The sequence below is a fragment of the Martes martes genome (assembly GCF_963455335.1).
Source record: "Martes martes genome assembly, chromosome: 16".
In the NCBI taxonomy this organism is placed as follows: Eukaryota; Metazoa; Chordata; class Mammalia; order Carnivora; family Mustelidae; genus Martes; species Martes martes.
In genome coordinates this window covers 64,574,699-64,594,072 of record NC_137904.1, presented here as the reverse complement: position 1 = coordinate 64,594,072, position 19,374 = coordinate 64,574,699, and the positions used below count along the sequence as shown (strand labels likewise).

At 61.3% G+C, this 19,374-nt stretch overlaps 2 protein-coding genes across 3 annotated transcripts in view; one reads left to right on the top strand and one right to left on the bottom strand.

The window, feature by feature from the left end:
• HEXD (hexosaminidase D) overlaps nucleotides 1–436 on the bottom strand; it is a 16,210-nt gene extending 15,774 nt beyond the window's left edge. The window contains exon 1 of the mRNA XM_080825498.1: nucleotides 303–436. The gene's annotated coding sequence lies outside the window, so the exon portion shown is untranslated. The remainder of the gene's footprint in view (nucleotides 1–302) is intronic.
• OGFOD3 (2-oxoglutarate and iron dependent oxygenase domain containing 3) lies at nucleotides 319–19,374 on the top strand. Of its 2 annotated transcripts, none has more exons than XM_080825538.1 (9): nucleotides 319–888; nucleotides 2,781–2,998; nucleotides 6,680–6,755; nucleotides 8,095–8,137; nucleotides 10,381–10,445; nucleotides 10,912–10,968; nucleotides 14,018–14,171; nucleotides 17,283–17,524; nucleotides 18,465–19,362. In XM_080825538.1, exons 1-9 carry the CDS (start codon nucleotides 815–817, stop codon nucleotides 18,691–18,693), a joined length of 1,158 nt encoding a protein of 385 aa, XP_080681664.1. In that variant the 5' UTR covers nucleotides 319–814; the 3' UTR covers nucleotides 18,694–19,362. The 2 variants fall into 2 exon arrangements, with proteins under 2 accessions (XP_080681664.1, XP_080681665.1); XM_080825539.1 differs by having other exon boundaries at nucleotides 695–888; nucleotides 17,283–17,406; nucleotides 18,465–19,374.

Genomic DNA, 19,374 nt, shown 5'->3' with positions numbered 1-19,374 from the left:
CGCGGGCAGCCCTCCCCGGCGAGAGGAGCCCGGCCCGCCCCCCCCCGCCCCCCGCCCCCCGCCGCGGCCACCGCGCCGGCCCCGCAGGCCCCGAGCGAAGAGCCGCGGGCGCGCGGGGGCCTCGCTCGGCCTCGCTCCTGCACCGTCTACACGGCGAGCGGGTTCCGAGCCCCGGCGCGCAGGTCGCCGCGGCCGAACCGGGGTCCGCCCGGGACGCTGACCGCTCGGGGCTGCGGCGCGCCCGCGGCCCCCGGGACCCTCCCAGGGACGCGGCCCCGCGGCGCCCTCCGCGCGTCACTCACCTGCTCCCGCGCCGGCCGGACGGGGCTGCCCCGGCCCCCGGGAGCGCGGCCGAGCGCGGGGAGCGACGGAGACCCCGCGGCCGGCGCCGGGAGAGGCCCCGCCGGGAGAGGCCCCAGGGCGCGGGAGCCCCGCACGCCGCGGGAGGGGAGCGCGGGGCCGACGGCACAGCCCGCGCCGGCCCTGCGGGGAGACCCCGGGGGGCCGCGGAGCGCGCACACGACGGCGACCGCGGGTCCCGGGTCCCGGCCGCTTTCCGGGGCGGCGGGCGGCGGGCGGCGGGCGGCGGGCGGCGGGCGGCGGGCGGCGCGGGGTCTGCGGGCTGCGCGCTCCGCCCCGCCCTGCTCGGCGCTCGGCCTGCGATTGCTCGGGTCTGGCCGCCAGGCCCGGGGTCGACGGTCGAGCGCGTCGCTCTGCGTCCCCGGCCGCGCCGGCCTCGCGCACCCTCTCGCGGCGCTCGTCCCGGGCTCGGGCGGCTCCCGCGTTCGGCCCGGCTCCGCAGCGGCCCGGCCCGATGGCGCCGCAGCGGAGAGGCGCGCCCAAGGCGCCCGAGGGCAGCGGGGCGGCCGAACGCCGGCGCGGCAGCAGGTACCGAGCAGCGGGGGGACGGGCGGGCGGCGGCGGCGGCGGCGGCGGCGGGCGGGGCGGGGCGCGGCCAGGCGAGGGGCGGGGCATCTACCGGGGCGTGGCCTGGAGGGGCGGGGCCTGGCGAGGGGCGGGGCCCTTGCGGGGGCGGGGCCTGCGGGGGCGGGGCCTGCAGCGTCCCGGTGCGGCGCAGAGGGGAGGCTCGCGGTTCGGACTTCCGGCGGGCGCGCGGGGCGGGGGCCCTGCCCCGGCTCGGACCGTGTGTGCAGAGGCCTCCACGGCCGGCCTCCCGACGCGCACGGGTTGCGAGGCCCCGTCGTCCCTCCCTGTGCGCTGTCCTCAGGGCCGGCGGTGGACGGCCGGGGGGCGCACGAGGGTCATCACGGAGCCTTCCAGGGCGTTGTCCGGAAAGCCGTCGGAGCCGGGACGAGCGCGGAGCCCCAGAGCTTGCCCCGCGGCCGTGGACCTTGCTCTGAGACTCGGACCGCAGCCCCTTCTGTTTCGGCAAGATTCTCCGGGCGCAGCTTGAGCCCCGCTCCTCCGAGCAGGGGTGCCCGCCTTGAGCAGACCCCGCGGGGGCTGCTGCGGCCGAATCCCGCCCAGATGCGGTTTCTTCGTCGCTGGCGACTCTGTGCGTCCCGCTCTGTCGCTTCCAGACGGGGCAGCCGCGCCGTGGGGGGAGGTGTGGTCCGCAGCTGCGCCTCCGCCTTGCGGGCCGGGGCTCCAGCCAGCTGCTGCTGAGACGGGCTGGCAGTCTCCCTGCCCCGTCTGGGATTTGGGGGGAAGAGAGATGATGGGCCCACTGGCCTCGGGTGTCTGGTGTCCACCCTGCTCTGACTAGAGAAGGCTGGGTGGCCTTGAGGCCAGACAGCGGTTCTAGGGGTGGGGCATGTTTTTGAGCTAGGCAGGCCCCCTGTTCCCCCTCAGGTATCTATGTTCCCTGTTTAAAATCATCAGGTATCCACTCAGCGCGGTGTGACCATGCTGTGCCCTCCTTGGGATGTATTTGTTGGAATTCGTTTTATTCATATAGCACTGCAAAGCGTTAGGGGACATATAAAATAGAAGGCAGACTCCCTGCTTTTTAGGGATTAATTACATACTTGAAGAAGGAGGGCACACCTCCTGAAAAGGGTGGCTTGATCTTTTTTTTATTTTTTGTAAGTTCTTTGAGCCCTACAGTCACCAAGTCTTTCCTAAACAGAGTACTCAGCTTCCCAGTTACCCACATGCACACACAGAGACCCACGTGGGCATATACGTGGTACAGATGTGTGCACAGACGTACGCATGCAACTTCAGCATGGCAGTGAGGAGTGTAGGTTGTGTAAAAGTGTCTTAATTGCAGATCATTTTCATTGTGATTGTATTCTCTTCTCGACGGGCTCATGTTTTTAGTGCAGTGGCCTTAACTCACACTTAGTTTGTGGCCTGGGTGTGGCATGGGCCCTGGGTGTGGGCATGGGCATGTGGCCCCTGTGCATAGGCCTGGGGCCCTGGGCGAAGGCTTGTGGCCTGGGCATGGGCCTTGGCTTTGGGTGGGGGCCTGGGGCCTGGACGTGGGCCCTGGGCGTGGGTGTGGGCCCTGGCACATGGTTCCCGGCGGTCAGTGTCAGTTGCAGGCAGTGTGATTGGCAACACAGATTGGGTTTCTCTGTGGCCTAGACCAGCAGCCCATCTTGTCGCCCGCACGGGGCAGATGGAGCAGGGAGGAGGGGCGCCTGCCCTGGCACGTCCTCTCAGGCTGGCGAGTGCCCCTGGATTGGTTGTGAGGAGCTCTGACCCCCATTACTGCAGAACAGTAACCAAGCGTGGGTACGGTTCGCGGTCATCACCGTCTGATTTTCAGCACACACGGGTGCCTTTGGGTGACGGCGGCTGTGTTTCGTCCTCAGCACAAAGAGTGTCCAGGCCCCACGGGAGGTGCAGACAAAGTGGTTGAAAACCGCCGTCCTGGGGGCCTGTGCCGCGCTGGCCGGGCTGCTGCTCTGGGGCAGGCTGGGGGGCGACGACGGCGTCACGGAGGTCCTGGCTCACCGCAGCGAGATCCTACCCGGCAGGTTCATCGAGGTGCCCTGCTCTGAGGACTATGACAGTCACCGGCGGTTTGAAGGTAGGCGACGCTGCTGCGGCCTGGGAAGGGGCAGCCTGTCCACAGGGGCGCACTGCGTTGGCGATGCGACGGTCTTTTGGGGCCGTGAATTGGTGGGAATCAGATTGAAGGTGGTGTGGGGGCCGGGGGCAGGGTACGGGCAGACTCTCCCTCCTTCGGGTGGGTTAATCTACACCTGGACTGGGAAAGGCAGGGCAGGCCCACCGCTCACTGGGCAGCATTTTACTGAGGTGTCCTGCGCTCTGACGGAGAGACAGGACAGAACTGGAAAGGTAAAGAGGATGAGAAAGTTGAAGCCAGAAAAGGCATTGGCTGTAGAGTATCCTAGAGTGTTGTCCCTGCAGAAAATGTCCCAACAAGAAATGTGACTCCTGGGGACACCTGGGGGGCTCAGTCGGTTGAGCCTCTGCCTCCGGCTTAGGTCATGATCTCCGGGTCCTGGGATTGAGTCCTGCCTTGGGGTGTCCCAGCTCAGAAGGGGGTCTGCTTCTCTCTCTGCCCCCACACCTGGTCATATTCTCACTTGCTCTCAAATAAGTAAATAAATAAAATAAAAAAAGAAATAATAAGGGGCACCTGTCTGGCTCAGTGGGTTAAAGCCTTTGTCTTCAGCTCAGGTCGTGATCCCAGGGTCCTGGGATCGAGCCCCGCATTAGGCTCTCTGCTCAGCAGGGAGCCTGCTTCCCCCTCTCTCTCTGCCTACTTGTGATCTCTGCCTGTCAAATAAATAAATAAAATCTTTAAAACAAAAGAAAGAAAGAAAGAATATTTCTCAGCAGTTAGAACTGAAGTTTTTCTTCTCACCCACCTAATAATTAAGCAACACTAAAAGTTCCCCCAAGGGCAGGGTTGTAGGGAGTTAGAATTATTTAACAGTGCAGGGCTCCAGTTGGGGAAGCAGAAAAAATCCTGGGGATGAATGGTAATGATGTTGGCACAATCCCGTGAATGTAAAATGGTAAATTTTGAGTTATGTGTTTTTGGCACAATGCCAGGGAATCGTTGAGGTACATTGAAAGCTTCTGGACTTTTCTCCTGCCTCCCGGGCTGGAGGGGCTTCTCCTTTGGGCTGGAGGCTCATTCCTGGTGGCCCCTGGTGGGTGGCCAGAGAGGCGACGGGGCTCCGGCCACTGTGGAGGCGTCTGGATGGAGCACCACACCGTGTTTTGGGGGGTTGTGCTCACACACACATGCGCTGATGAGTCAGCTGTCCAGAATTCACTTTTTCACCCCAGATATGCTCTTGACCCTTACTCATGCTGAAGATGCTGTATCGCTGCTGGGTGTTAGCATTTCAGAATTCACAGCATTTTGGTTCTCTCTTTAAAAATCTATTTCTAGGGGCACCTGAGTGGCTCAGTTGGTTAAGCAACTGCTTTTGGCTCAGGTCATGATCCTGGAGTCCCGGGATCAAGTCCCACATTGGCTCCCTGCTCAGCGGGGAGTCTGCTTCTCGCTCTGAGCACTCCCCTCTCATGCTCTCTTCTTTCTCACTCTCTCTCAAATAAATAAATAAAAATATTTTTTAAAAAAATCTATTTCTAGGGCGCCTGGGTGGCTCAGTGGGTTAAAGCCTCTGCCTTTGGCTCAGATCATGGTCTCAGGGTCCTGGGATCGAGCCCCGCATCAGGCTCCCTGCTCCGCAAGCCTGCTTCTCCCTCTCCCTCTGCCTGCTGCTCCCCCTGCTGTGCTCTCTCTTTCTGTCAAATAAATAAGTAAATAAATCTTAAGAAAGGGGCGCCTGGGTGGCTCAGTGGCTTAAAGCTGCTGCCTTTGGCTCAGGTCATGATCTCAGGGTCCCGGGATCGAGCCCCTCATCAGGCTCTCTGCTCTGCGGGGAGCCTGCTTCCCCCCTGCCCCGTCTCTCTCTGCCTGCCTCTCTGCCTACTTGTGATCTCTGTCTGTCAAATAAATAAATAAAATCTTTAAAAAAAGATCGATTTCTAATCTAATTGCATTGTGGCTAGATAACATGATCTGTATGTTACAGGTCCTTGGATTTTGGCTCGGACTTTCCTTTTTTTAAAGACTAATGTATTTGAGAGAGAGAGAGAGAGAGCGTGTATGCTTGCTCGTCGGGGTGGGGGGAGGCAGGGAGAGAGAGAGTCTCAAGCTGACCTCGAGCTGAGCGTGGGGCCGGTCGTGGCTCGAGGTCTCGACCCTGAGATCACGACGTGAGCTAAAATCAAGAGTCAGACACTGGACCGACCGAGTCACCCAGGCGCCCTCCAACTTTCTCTTTGACCCAGTGTGTTTCTGTTAATGTCCTGCGTGGACCGGGGAACCGTTTCCTGACGGGCGCCTGCAAGGATCTCTGGGATCCTCCTGGTCCGCACCCTCACAGATTTGTCTCTTTGTCCGTCGTGTCCTGAGGGCGGCGTGCGGGGATCTCCGCGCGACTGCGGGTCTGGCAGCGGCTCGGGACTGGTCTTCGTGCTGGCCGTTTCGTATCTGAAATGACACCGTCCGTTGCTCTTTGTCCTGTCCCCGTCTTCCTGCTCTGTCACCTGCAGACATGACCGTCTTTCCCTGTCATGATTCTTTTGTGTGAAAGTGCGGTGGTCACACAGAGGGCACGCTCCCAGCTCCCTTTTGATTATCGTTGTATCTGCTTTTATTTTGTACCGTCCGTGTCGTCATGTTCGGGGGTGTCCCTTACAAAGAGCATACACGTGGCTTTTGTTCGTGATGAAAACACCTGTGGGATCCGTGGGACCGGGTTTGGTCTCCTGAAACTGGGACACCCCCCCGATGGCCCCCAAGCAGAAGTTTATTTTTCCCACACACCAGGGTGCGGAGAGAAGCCCCCCGGCCGGCCGGCCGCTCTGTGAGCCCCGCCGCGCTGACGCTCCGCGCGTGGCTCACGCGGTCCCGGGACACTCGCTCCGCGTGCGGGCTCCAGGCTGGCGTGCGGGCTGCGGGCGGGGAAGAAGGGTGGAAAGCGGGGGTCAGCCGGCCCCACCCGCCCTGAGAGGGCCCGCGGCTCCGCCTCACTGGCCGGACCGTGCGAGGGAGCGGCCGCCCTGTGCGCTGGAACACCAGGGGTTTGTCAGCCTGTCCGTGTCGGACGCTTTGCCTCATCCTGGCCCCGGCTTCGGCCTCGGCGCCGTCCGAGCTTGACCACCCCCGGCCCTAAGCAGCTGCACGTGCCGGCTGTGGAGAGACGGAGGGCGCGCGGGGCGGGACACGCGGTGGGCACCTTTGGTGACGGTGTTTGCCAGGCCCCGGGACGGGACAGTGACCAGAAGTATAAGCACAGCTTCAGTCCTGAAGGGCTTTCTCACGGGCGCTTTGGAAGGCTGGGCCCGTGGTCACAGGCTGTCACGGACACCGCCTCGGGCTCAGGGATCTCTTCCCAGGGGTAAGCAGGCTGCTTCCCGCGGGTCCCAGCGGTGTGGGCCGCCCGCAGTGTGCCGCGTCCCGCCGGGTGTCGGTGTGTCCTGCAGAGGGTGCGCTTACTCCGGAAAGGTCATTGTTGCGGCTCTGAAATTCACCCCTCTGTGGGGGTGTCCTGCATTTTATTTGCCAAATCTGGCCCCGAATCCTGTGGAAGGCACGGACCGCCCCACAGAAGTGCCCTGCGGAGGGCCACCTACAGGCAAGTCCTCAATAAACGCGCGTGGCCCGGTTGTTGGGGTTCAGCATGGGGTCAGCGTCGCATTCCTGCTCCGCTCTCTGCAGGCTGCTCCCCGAGGAAGTGTGGCCGGGGCGTCACCGACACCGTCATCAGCAGGGACGAAGCCCAGCGGATTCGCAGGTACCCAAGACTCTTCCGTCTGGACAAGCGGGCAAGTGGGGCTGTGGGACAGGAAGCGGACAGTTACTACGGGGAAAAAAAAGACGATTTAAAGAAATTCAGTTAGCATTTCATGAGAATTTCCTCATGTGCTTCCGAGGGCAAAAGTGGGCTTTTCCACTTTTCGGAAGCAAAGGCCGTTGCCCTCAGTGAGGTGCTGCTGATGGAGCCTGCCGAGGCCTCAACCCTCTTTGGGGGAAGCGGTTCCGACCTGTGTAGGAGGCGTAGGGACATGCTGCCTTCTTGGCCGTTCGGGGAGCCCCAGTGGGCGCCCGCGTGACGCTCCCCGCTGCGGCAGGGGAACACGAGAGAGCAGTTCAGTGTCTGTCCTGAAACCGGCCGGGGATTAGCCCCGGGGCTGACCAGCTGTGACTCTGACCGGGCAGGAAGTCTTACTCGGATGCTGTTGACACTGGGTTTTTCTTTGTTGGGTTTTTTTGTTATATTTTATTTGTTTATTTGACAGAGAGATAGCACAAGTAGGCAGAGCTGGCAGGCAGAGGGAGAAGGAGAAGCAGGCTCTCCACCAAGCAGGGAGCCCAATGCGGGGCTCGATCCCAGGACCCTGGGATTATGACCTGAGCCGAAGGCAGAGGCTTAACCCACTGAGCCCTCCAGGAGCCCCTGTTGGGGTTTTAAAGACGAGATCTTCAAGCTTTGATTTTGCAACAAGTTGTTCAGACACGAGGTGTTTAGATGCGTGTGCGAGGTGGAGCGGCCCGGGCCCTCAAGCCGCCAGGTGCCTGGCTGCCTGTCCCAGCAGGGGACGTTGTTCCTGTTTCTAGAAAGCACTGTCAGGGCTCCTTGGGCAGGAGTCCCTGGAATCCGGGTTAATCGCTCCCCAGCTCCGTTCCCCAGTTGCTGTGACTTGTCAGGAAGCTCTTGAGTCTTCAGTGAGGCGGGAGGTCCTGTTCGGTGCACCGTAGGCCTCCGCAGCTCCTCTGCCCCCCGGGCTGCTGATCACAAAGGCGTCCCCCCGCCAGCCCGTGATGACCAGGTCAGGGATCCAGTGGGAGTCGCTTGGCCCGTTCGGGTGGGCACCAGCTCTCGGTACTAAAAATGGAAATTAAGCCTAGTTGTTTCTAAACTGTTGTATTTAATTAACAAGATAGTGAGGAAATATTGTCATTTACTCACTTAACTTTGAGAATCAAGTCTTTTGGTCTAAATATGTGTTTAATTCACAAATATTAAATAATCTATTAACATTATAAGAATCGTGTTAGCTGTTACTTCCCTAGCTCTATCACAGACGCTCCTGTCACCCAAATCCTGACTTACAATGACCTTTCCCCCGCAGCATAGCCGAGAAGGGGCTGTCCCTCGGAGGATCTGATGGAGGGGTGAGTTCCTGCTTCAGTTTTCTTTCTACCCCTTTAACTTGCTCTCCGCCCAAGGGCAAGGAGCCACTGTGTGTGGGGGGGCCCTTGGGTGTCTCTCCTCTCCCCATGTCACCAGCAGGGACAGGCCATAGTCAGTGGGCACAAGACTGTCCCCTCTCTTCACAGTGAGTCACAACAGCCTGCCCAGATCTCATTCATATTTCAGACAATCTGCAGGGGGCAGGCAGGTCTGGGTGCACACAGTGAGCTGACAGAGGGTCTAGGAGCCCAGTGAGGAGGGTGGCCAGGCCTGGATTGGGGAGAGGCAAAAGTGGGCAGGGCTCCTAGGACACGGTGACAGACATGCTCCCCAGCCTCCAGGCGGGAGGCCCCCAGACACGGTGTGGGCACTAGAGTGCAGGGGGCCAGGGGCTGGGGGGTCGTTTCCAGGGGGTCACGTGGACAATGCGTCCACCCAGAACATGGGGATAGGACCTTATTTGGAAAAGCGATCTTTGCAGACACCTCTAAGTTAAGGGTCTGAAGATGAGATCATTCTGGATTGGGGGGGCCCTGAGTCCAATGGCAAACGCGTCCTTGTATGAGAGAGTCAGAGGAGATTGGAGGTGAGAGAGGAGGGGCTGCAGGAAGACGGAGGGAGAGGGGTGCGGCCGTAAGCCGGGGGCGCCTGGAGCCACCAGAAGCTGGAGGAGGCAGGAGGTGTTCTCCCCTGGACCTTCGAAGGGAGCCTGGCCCTGGCCACAGCTTGATTTTAGGGTCTCCGGTGTCAGTAGCTGTGAGAAGGTAAATTCCGATGAGTTTAAGTCCCCAGTTTGTGGCGATCGGTCCCAGCAGCTGCTGGAAACAGAGGGCCAGGGCAGCCCTGTGTCTCATCCGGGCAGCCTCTGGGAGTCGTGTTCCTACAAACACCACACGTTAGCTTGCATTCCCGTGTGGGGTCCTGAACGTGTTCCTACAAACACCGCACGTTAGCTTGCATTCCCGTGTGGGGTCCTGAACACCCAGCGTGTGAGGCTGTGGAAGATAGTGTTCTCTGCACTGTTCTCTGATGGCAAAATTATTGCCATATGTGGACCCAAATGTCTACACGTTTCAAGACGTGTAACCTTCTTGGGAAGATTAGTTTACGGACTTTGTTAGAATTTCTATGTATTTCTGTGATTATCTGCGTGACTTTATTTTATTCTGCAAATTTTTCCCTGGAGTTCCAAAAATTAAGCTCCTTTTATTTCAGTTTGGTTTGACTCAGGAGTAGCATCTATTAAAAACCCATTTGTGCATGGACTCATCTCTTACTCTTTGCTGGGCTTTCCCTCGGGAAGTCATCTTGCAGCAAAGGAACCTGATCTGACGCCTTTAAGTTCAGTTGACATTTATTAAGCTCAAATTATGTTCAAACCCTGGGGCTGGTCACCGCATCAATGAGGAGAAATATAGTTAGCTTCCAGATAGTGTGAAAATGGTCCATGCTGGTGACCACGTTTCCTGGACGTGGGGAAGGACCCATAGAGGTGGGGTGGGCAGGGGTGCGGAACACTTTGACGGTCCCGTGAAAGGTAGGACGCAGCAGTTCCCTTCTGGGGATTACCCAGGAGCACGAAAGCGTCTGTCTGCACAGACTTGCCCACCCGTGTTCAGAGCAGCTTTACTGGAAACAACCCACGTGGTTGTATTACCCCAAACCATGGAGTGTCCTCAGCAGGAAGATGGGCTGGGTGTCTGTGGACACGGCAGCTCGAGTGAACCAGAGTGACTATGCTGAGGAGAAGGAGGCAGACTCAGGAAGGGCACATCCCACGTGACCACGTTCACATGTAACTTTAGAAGTGGACATCTGCCCGTGACAGCAGGAAGCACATTGGTGGTTAACTGGTGGGGAGGGGTGGGGGAGGGAGGCAGGAGGCAGGGTGGCAGAGGGGTACAAGGACATTCTGGGATGTGTTTGCCATCCTGATGGTGACAGTGGTTCACGGGTATGTGACATCAAAGCTCATCAGACTGTACAGCTCATCCGGCCGTGACACCTCCACAGAGCTGGGGGTATGATTCAGCTGCAGGAGTTCACAGGTCTGTGCCCCATTTTCAGAAGATCAGACTGTGCGGGAGGGAATGAGATCTGTCTTGTATATACCCGGGATCCACCTTTCTTGAAACCTGGCATCGCCTGCCTGACCCCGGGTAAGGGTAGGATGGCTCTCACAGGACGGGGGCCCTGCTACCCTGTCTGCGCACGTCTTTTCCAGGCGTCCATCTTGGACTTGCACTCAGGAGCTCTGTCTGTCGGGAAGCACTTTGTGAACCTGTACAGGTGAGAGCCCAGACAGGCTGCAGCCCTCACTGTGCCTCTGCGTTTCTTGGCCAGAGCTGGGGGGCAGGGCCCTTCTCAGGGGTCAGGGTCCTGGTTCACCAGCTGCAGGGAACAGTCTCCGGCTCCATGGAGGGTCCTCAGGGGCCTTCTTGAGAAAGCAGGACCTACCCGAGGCGAGGGACAGCTAGCGGAAGAGGGGGGAGGACGGAGAGGCAGGCCAGGCTCTGGGGTGGGAGGAAAGAGTTGGAAAGAGCTGATAGGACTCTGATCCTCCCTGAGGCCAGAGAAGCAGAGATTCCCCGACCTCGACGGAGTGGCGTCCCTCCCTTTAATCACGGGGTTATCCCTGTGGGGACAGAGCTCTGCCGCAGGAGGAAACAAGGAGACTAAAGAAGAGTCAGTGTTGTAAGAAAGTGTCGACACGTCCAGTGAAACGTTACATGTGTTAACAGCCTATTTTTCACAGATACTTTGGAGATAAAATACAAACCGTCTTCTCAGAAGAGGACTTCCGGTTGTACCGGTGAGGAGGAGGTCCGAGCGGGGGGCAGGTGGTTGGGCTGAAGGTTGGGGCCACCAGAGCCCCGCCCATCCAGGGGCGGGATCCAGGCGCGCCACGCCCACCGCGCCACGCCCACCACCTGCCTGGGCCACGCCCATGCGATCACCACCTGCACCAGACCCTGTTCAGGGGCCTAGGCCACGCCCCTGGCAGGCCACGCCCACCCACCTCCCCGGCCATGCCACGCCCCTGGCCACACCCACTTGGCCACACCCACCCTGATCCTGGCTCTCCTCCCCTCAACTGTGTCCGTCCCACCACAGCACCCAGTCATGCCCACTGACCACGCCCGCCCCGTGTCCACCCTTGCCCGGGCCAGGTGCTGCACGTACCCAGGGATGTGACACGCCCCCGGCTTGTCTGGGCACGTTGTGAGCAGAGGGTCCCATGAAATGCACAGTTTGCTTTATCAGAATCCTGGCGGGTGGGTGCTGGGGCGGTACCTCCCTCCCCTTCCCCCCACCCCCCCGGGGGGGGCCTGGGGGGCTGGGGGCGGGGCAGGGAACTCTAGGACTGGTCGGGGTTCGGCTGTTCTCCCGGCTCCATGGTCTTTCTCCTTCCCCGACACCCTGTGCAGTCAGGGCGGATGGGCAGAAAGTACTAGAACAGCTGTGGGGTTACAGTCTGCGCCAGCGTCCAGAGCACTTTGTGCTCGTAGCCGGTGCACAGGGCCGCCCCTGACTCGTCGCTGTGGGTCCAGCCAGGCCATGGAGCCCACACGACCCTGTGGGGGCCTTGTGAGCCCCCTCCCCTTCTGCCCAGGGCTGCTCTCTGCCCCTCCCAATAGCTCACATGGAGGGAGGCAGAGCCAGCCCCAGGTGGGTCCAGCAGCTCTTGTGACAGCCCCACGAGTGGCCCAGGGCGCTAAGGGGCCGTGCCCACTCACGAGTCACAGCACAAGAGCCAGCACCAGGCTCCCTCCCCATGCCAGGAGTCAGGCACAGCCCTCCTGCCCTGACAGCTCCCCCATGAGGGTGTGGTTTTCATTAAGTAAAACTTGTAATTTTTAGGTAATCAAGACTCATAGACTATTTCAGGAAATAACATCGTGCAATCCCATGTACCTTTTCCCCTGATGGCATGAGTTGGTGTTAGCAAAACCGGGCATTGCCCCCGGGAGCCGGCCCCAGTGCTGCCCCCACCATCTTGCTCAGAATCCCAAGTTCTACCTTATTTGTGTGAGCGTGTGCAATTCTGGCCTCTGGGTAGGTCATGTAAGGGCTGCCAGTCACGGTACCGAGGATCTCATCACCACACGGACCCCACGTTGCCCTTCTGTCCCCTCAGCCCCAGCACCCGTCCCTGACCAGCAGTCAGCAGGGTCTGTTGCTACCATAGCCTCGAGGTCTGGGGACAGCGGCTGCTTCCCCTTGGTGACGTTCCCAGGGAGACGGCCAGAGAGTGAGCCGGGCTTCTGGTCTAGAGAGAAGCATAGGGTCAGGTGAACTTGACACACAAATAGTAGCATCAGTGAATGGTGCCCTTGACCCCTGCCGCACGCTAGTGACCTCCCCGGGTGGGCCCTGAGCTCTGGGCCTGGGGCGAGGCGGGGTTTTGCAGCACAAAGGGCTGGGTGACCAGCCTGACGGGAGCCTGGCCTGCGATCACCCGGTGACTCGTTTGCTTTGTTTATTGTGTTTGTCGCTAAGCGAAAAGCGTGAGTATTTTAATGTTTGTAAGTTCAAGGGTCTATGAGGCGTAAAAATGCTCACTGCAAATGAAGAGAAAACAGCGGATTTGTGTCTCATTCGAGTGCGAGCCTGCAGAGAGGAAGGGGTGTCGATCCAACCGCGGTCAGGAGCGGCTGGTGGTCGCACAGGGGGCCTAGGAGAGCCGCACGTATGGGACAGAGTTTGTATTTCTGGAGTGAAAACCTAGTCAGAGGCGTGAGTGCTGTTGCTGGGCACGTGGGTGCTGGAGGAGGCAGCTTCGAGGAGGCCACCACGGAGGCCCTGGACACAGGCTTCATCAGGATGTCCGTTGGGTTCCGTCAGTCCCTGAGCTCGCCCTCTCTGATGTGCTGAAGGTAAAACGGTCGGACTGCTTCCCCTCTCTTCTGGGCTGTTGTCTGTCCGCCGACCTCAGGGAGCGTGTGCAGCAGACATGCAGAACCCAGAACCGTGAGAATCAGAGGACCATCCGGGGCGGGCCCCCGGGCACCGTCACCGTCACCGCAGCGGGCGCCGTCACCGCAGCGGGCACCGAGGAATGGGAGGCCGGCGCGCCCGCGCAGAGCGTGGGTTCCAGAAGGAGCACTGTCATGCCGTGAGCAGGCCAGCCACGGAGCGTGTGGCCGGGTGACCGTGGAGGAACGCCACGAGCCTCCGAGGTCTTTCACGTCGTTGAACTGGGACATTTGGCTAAACGGCTTTGCGCCCTGACGGTGAACAAAGACAGAGAAACGAAGTGCACTGAATCGATGCTTCCTCATGAGCGGGCTGGTAAGAGCTGAGCACACACGACCTCCCGCCTCGCTGACGGGTGCAGCGCCGAATGTAGTTGTTGGCCCAGCAGAAGTTCCGTGAGCGTCGCTGGTGTTAGAGTGACGGCTCCCCTTGCTGAAATGAGCTTAAGGGGGTCCCAGGAAAGGTCTGCTGCGCCCCTTGTTGGTGACCTGCCACATGGGAGCACACGAGCTAGTGCTGCCCGTGTGGAGACATCAGCCAGTGGTTTGGAAATGTTGAAACGATACCCCATCCTGTTGCGCTGGGGCTGCATCACGCGTGGTCCTAACCCTGGTTCGCCGTCCCTCCCGTACGTGCGCACACGCGGGCCCTGGGCCCGGGTCACCGTCCCTCCCGTACGTGCGCATGTGCGGCCCTGGGCCCGGGTCACCTTCGTTCCACAGGTGCACGCAGGTACGTGGGTGGGCACTGTATGTGTAGGCATGTGTACGTGTGTACACGTGTCTTGCAGACGTGTTTTGCCATGCGTGGGGCGGTGAGTGTGCTCAGTGTGTGCAGGTAGGTGCATGTGTGCGTGTGTGCAGTGACGTGTGTCCTCCCAACAGGGATGTGCGGCAGAAGGTCCAGCTTACAATCGCCCAGGCTTTCGGCATCAGCGCATCCTCGCTGCACCTGACAAAGCCCACGTTCTTCTCGCGCATCAACAGCACCCAGGCCCGGACGGCTCACGACGAGTACTGGCACGCGCATGTGGACAAGGTGAGCACCCACTCTCCGGCCAGGCGCTCGGCCTGGCTTTCTGGGCATCTGCCCCGTGGTGTTTCTGTGGTTGGGGTTTTAGACGTCTTCCTCTCCGACCTTCGGGTTGGACCCTAAACCCCTGGACAGTGAAATGTGTGCTAGGAGTGGCAGGCCCCGTGGCACCGGGTCATCCGTGGCCGCCTCCCCGGGAACCGCACGCTCCACCGCGGGCCCCCAGGCAGCCTCTGTCGCCTCCCCTGCAGCCTGCCCTCCGCCCACGCCCCGCCTCTTTGCGGGAACATCTTGCAGCCCCTCAGAACCCCCGGCTCTCCTGTCCTCGGTCTCCTGTTGCTCTCAGACACAGTCCTGGCCAATCCGTGATCTTGACCCACTGAACTGGAGCCCATCCCACGTCCCCCCGTGTTCTCAGCGTGGTGCTGCAGACACCTGAGGGCTGCAGGGGGTGGCCTGGCTGCGGGTGTGCTCAGGTGACCCAGGACCGTGCCTTGTGTTCCTTGAAGCTAGAATGGAAGAAGCAAGTGAGAAACACCCAGGGAGCATGGGGTGGGCGGTGAGGGCGGGTTGGGACCACGCTCGCCAGTGGGGCTCTGGCTCTGAAACCCAGCCGGGCGCTCAGCCTTTGTTGGATCTCAGCTGAGCCGACGGAGACAGCACCACGCGTGGCCGTGAGCGCAGGGGCGTGGTTATCGAACCCGAGGACCTCAGTATGTCACCGGTCAGCCAGCTTCAGCGGATGTGGCGTCTGTGGCCAGGGATTGCCGCAGGCCAGCGCCACTCTGGGGCCTGCAGCCGGTTCAGGCCAGGACGGTGGGGTTTCTGGCCTCACGGCAGGAGGCCCAGCGCCCCTGTGGTCTTCCTCCAGGGCGTGCAGACGCCAGTCCGGTCCAGCTGTGGTCCAACCCCGTGCCCCTTGCAGCTTTAGCGGCTGTTGGCCTGTTGGTAACCCTCGCCCCAGGGTCACTGTGCGAGGGGTCAGCCGAGGCCTCAGCTGTGCGGTGACCACTGCCCGCAGAGCCGGAAACGGTTGTTAGGGTGCTGACGGCAAAGACGGTGTGTGCAGAGGACAGACAGGAACGTCCAGCGCATGGAGAAGGGAAGCCCCAGCGGGAGCGGGAGCCCAGGAGGACTTCCTGCACGAAGGGAGGCCAGCCCTCCACCGCCAGGAAGGGTCAGTTCAGGAGAAACAACGGCACAGGGCCCGACTGAGTTCTCGAACTTCGAAGATAATACACTTCAGGCGGGAGGAGACGCCGCCCGGAGCAGGTGGGCAGCCTCAGGCTCTCCACAGCGATGCTCAGACCCAGGAGGGTCTGCCGGAGCCGGGTAGCACGAGCAGCCCCAGGCCGCTGGCGTGTGGGTGTGGCCGAAAGTTGTCCTCAGACACAAGAGAACTCCAGAACGCGGCGTCCGCTGGTCATCGCCAGGCTCTGGTCTCCAGCTCGGAACGGAGACGCCCGCATCTGCCCCTCCCACGGCCTCCTTACCCAGGTCCCTGGTTTTCACACGCGTTCTGAGGGTTCCTTTGCCGTATCTGGAGGTGGACGGGTGGGAGAGGGTCCGCTTTGCGGACTCCCCTCCCGCCGCACCGGAGCCTCTCTTACATTTCACACGGCTCACGTGTGGTTTCGATGGACGTGAGGTTCACGGCTGAACCTGCTCGGGAAGCAGGGCCCCGGGAGACGCGCGGGCTTCTGTCTCCCTGAGGTTTGTTTGGTGAAGAGATTCGGGACGAGGGGAATCCAAGACAGGGTCTTAGTGGGGGGTGCGGAGCTGAGCCCAGGTGCGTAGGAATCCAGCCTCCCGTGGCCTGGTGCCGAGTTTATGAGAAGGTGACGTTGCTCTCGGTACCGTGGCACCGTGGTCAGCCCACCTCCCGTCAGGAGGTGACTGTCGTTATGGTGAGGGGTAGAGATGGTGGCAGGGGGAAGGCTTTTCGAGCCTTGATCAGGAATGTCGTGTGAGATCGGCTTGGAGCTTCTGAGTCGTTCCCAGGATGCCTGCAGGTGTCTGCAGAGTGTGGGACCGGCTGTCAGCCCCACCGTTGCAGGCCAGAGTCGGGCTGTGTGCCAGCGCTGGGTTGACAGTCGGACTGAGTTCTTCAGACACTTCTTTTCATCTCCTAGCCCAGACTTGCCCATGGAGCGATTCATCAGCCTGCAAAATGTTCTTATGTGATGAAAATTCCTTGTTTGCCGCACATCATTATCTTGGCACGAAAAAACGTGTATCTCAGTAATTCCCTTTACCGACCAGATCCCGACTGGTCTGGTCAGCCCCTGGGGACAAGGCCTTCCTTACGCAGGGCAGACAGTCAGCTCTTCCCAGCAGCTGAAGGTTCTAAACCAAGCCCTGCCGATGCCGCACGGAAAGCACCGTGTCCGTGTGGCGCCCTTGTCTGTGCTGGCCGCGAGCAGGGCCTCGCCTCCCTGACTTCAGGGCATCTGAGGAAACAAGTGATAGCCGCCGCCTGTTCACATCGTCCGTCCGGGCGGCGGGTGGGGGTCGGTTATCAGAGGGTCCGTGCTCAGACGAGCCCCCCGCCAGACCCCGTCCCTTCCCCGGCCGGGAAGAGGCTCCTGGGGTCGTCAGAGTCAGAGACAGGCAGGGGGCAGGGGCGGGGGCGGAGTGAGTGTCTCACAGGATGGTTTCAGTTGGGGGAGGTGCCAAGCGGGGTTCTGGGGACGGTCGGTGGCGACGGCTTTGCGACCGCAGTGTGCTTCGTGCTCCTGGGCCGGGCGTGAAGGGGTTAAGATGGCACAGAGGTCACAGTTGCCCCCGCCCCCCCAGTGTGAAGAAGGAGCGAGAGCACTTGTCGCTGCCACGTTTGTTCTGTGTGCCAACGCGGGAGGTGGGAGCTACTGGGTCGCGGTGACACGGCCACCGTCCCAGGAACCGCCGTGGCGCGGGCTTGTCCGCCTGGCGTCCGCACACGCTGCCTTTGCCGGGAGCCGCGGCCCGGCCGTGTGAGCCGTGCGGGAGCCCCGGGCAGAAGCGCGCACGTGGGCCTGACCGAGGCGTCTCCGCGGCCCGGAAGCCGGCGTCACCGTCTGGGCGGCTGTGCCCCACGAGCACCGGTCGCTGACCAGCTCCGTCGCGCCCCGCCCGCAGGTGACCTACGGCTCCTTCGACTACACCTCGCTGCTCTACCTCTCCGACTACCTGGACGACTTCGGCGGAGGCAGATTTGTGTTCGTGGAGGAGGGAGCCGACAAGGCAGTGGAGCCGAGGGCAGGTGGGACCCTCCCGCGGCGGCCCCGGGCTGGCAGGCGGGCAGGCAGGCCTCCACACGCCCCGCTGCCCTCGGTCACTGCTGTCACAGCACAGCGGGCCCCAGAGCCCCTCTCCCCAGGGTGCGTCGCGCCCTGTCCCTCCGCAGAGGCTGACCCCGTCATGCTGACGGCACTGGGCTCCGGGACCCGCCTCCCCAGAGCCCCCGGGGCCCCCAGCCTGGCAGGGACCCCCCAGAGCTGCCCCGTGAGCGCGCGCCCTCCCTCCTGGCGTGTGTGGGGAAGGACTCCCAGAGACTCCCAGGAGAGCCCGGCCACTTGGCCCCCGGACCGCGCCCATGCCGTCCTCCTGCTGCCACGTCTCACCTGTTCTGTGGCATTGCTTGTGGGGGCCCAGTCAGGCCAGTGAGGCTGCCCACCTGGGTTGGCTCAGTGCTCTGCCCGCCATGGGACCGTCCTCCGAGCTGGTGGGTCCACACTGCTCCCTGGCGAAGCTGTGAAGGGGACAGAAGGTAGCTTGGACATCAAGGGCGTGAGAAGGAGATTAAGCAGCCCAGGGTTTGGTCTCCCCGCTCTGTGGGTGGGCGCGGGAAGGGATGCCCCCCCCGGGCTCAGTCAGCAGGCAGGAGGGGCCTCCGGACGCCCTGCAGCTCCAGCAACTGAACGGATTAAGGACCAGAGACGCTTCCAGCACCACGGCTGGGTGTCACCTGTCATTGCTTTTGACAGGTACCCTGTGGCCTGATAGGAAAAAAATGTAAAGGATTACGAAAACCGAGATGATTTCACATTTTTGGTTACTCAGTTGCTGAGCTAAATCTTTTACTAAAGAACCTTCTTCTGAATTCTGAAGTGTTTCATGTTTTGAGAATTAGGTGGGCAGTGTGGTTCAAACAACTTGACACACCCCTAGGGACGTGGCCCTCGGGGACTTGCCCCTGGGAGATCTGCCCACCGCTGTTGGTGTTACGGGTCTGCGTTTGCTCTTTGCCCCGTGTGGTGTTCGCGGCGCTGGCCTCTGGTCACTTCTGGTCACTTCTGGTCACTTCTCTCTTCCGTCCAGGTCGGGTGTCCTTCTTCACCTCGGGGTCCGAGAACCTGCACCGTGTGGAGAAGGTCCACTGGGGCACCCGTTACGCCGTCACCATCGCCTTTACCTGCAACCCCGACCACGGCATTGCAGACCCTGTGTTCACATAGCCCCGGCCACGACCCCCCGCCCCGGAGCAGCCACACTGAGCATGTGCCCCTCCCGCCACCTCAGGCCTTTCCCATTGAACAAGGTGCCTTAGGAATCACCCGGAGTCGATCCGCTGCTGTGCTGGTCATTCCTCGTCTGTAGGTAAATCGGGGAAGCGACTCCCGTGAGTGACTCAGCGTGCTGTCCACATCGGGCCCGGGAACTGGCAGTGAGCTGACGCGCCCTCCCACTCAAGAAGGGGTCCTCGGGCCCCGGGTGGAAACTCCCATTTGTGAACAGTCATTCCCCCGGGCCGCATCCAAACAGAAACCAGCCCGCCCGCTGAAGACCGACGTCGGGACGTGGACTGTGCCGTGGCCCGTAGCAAAGGTCCAGCACGGGGGTGGCTCTGGGAGACCGGTGCGGGCTGAGGACCTAAGACAGCGGGGACATGAGTCCCAGCTCACACAGCATCCTCCCAAAAGCAAGCCGGTCACACCCCACGCGGGCGCCCTGCGTGCACCCCAGCCGTGCTGTGTGGGAGGCCAGGGCGCGGGGGGCCCCGGGGGAGACCGTGGGTGTGACTTGGGGAAGCAGTGGCCGAGGGCCAGGCGGCAGGACAGACACGGAGCAGTAGCAGACTGGAGCCAAAGCCAAGCGGGGAGTGCGGGGGGCTGAGGGCCCTTAACACCGGGCCCCGGGAGGCTGAGGGGGAGGGGCGTGCGGGGCATGTCCCGTCCCCTTTGGGCTGACTGACACTGTGAATACCAGTTTTTCACTTGCTCTTAGTCCC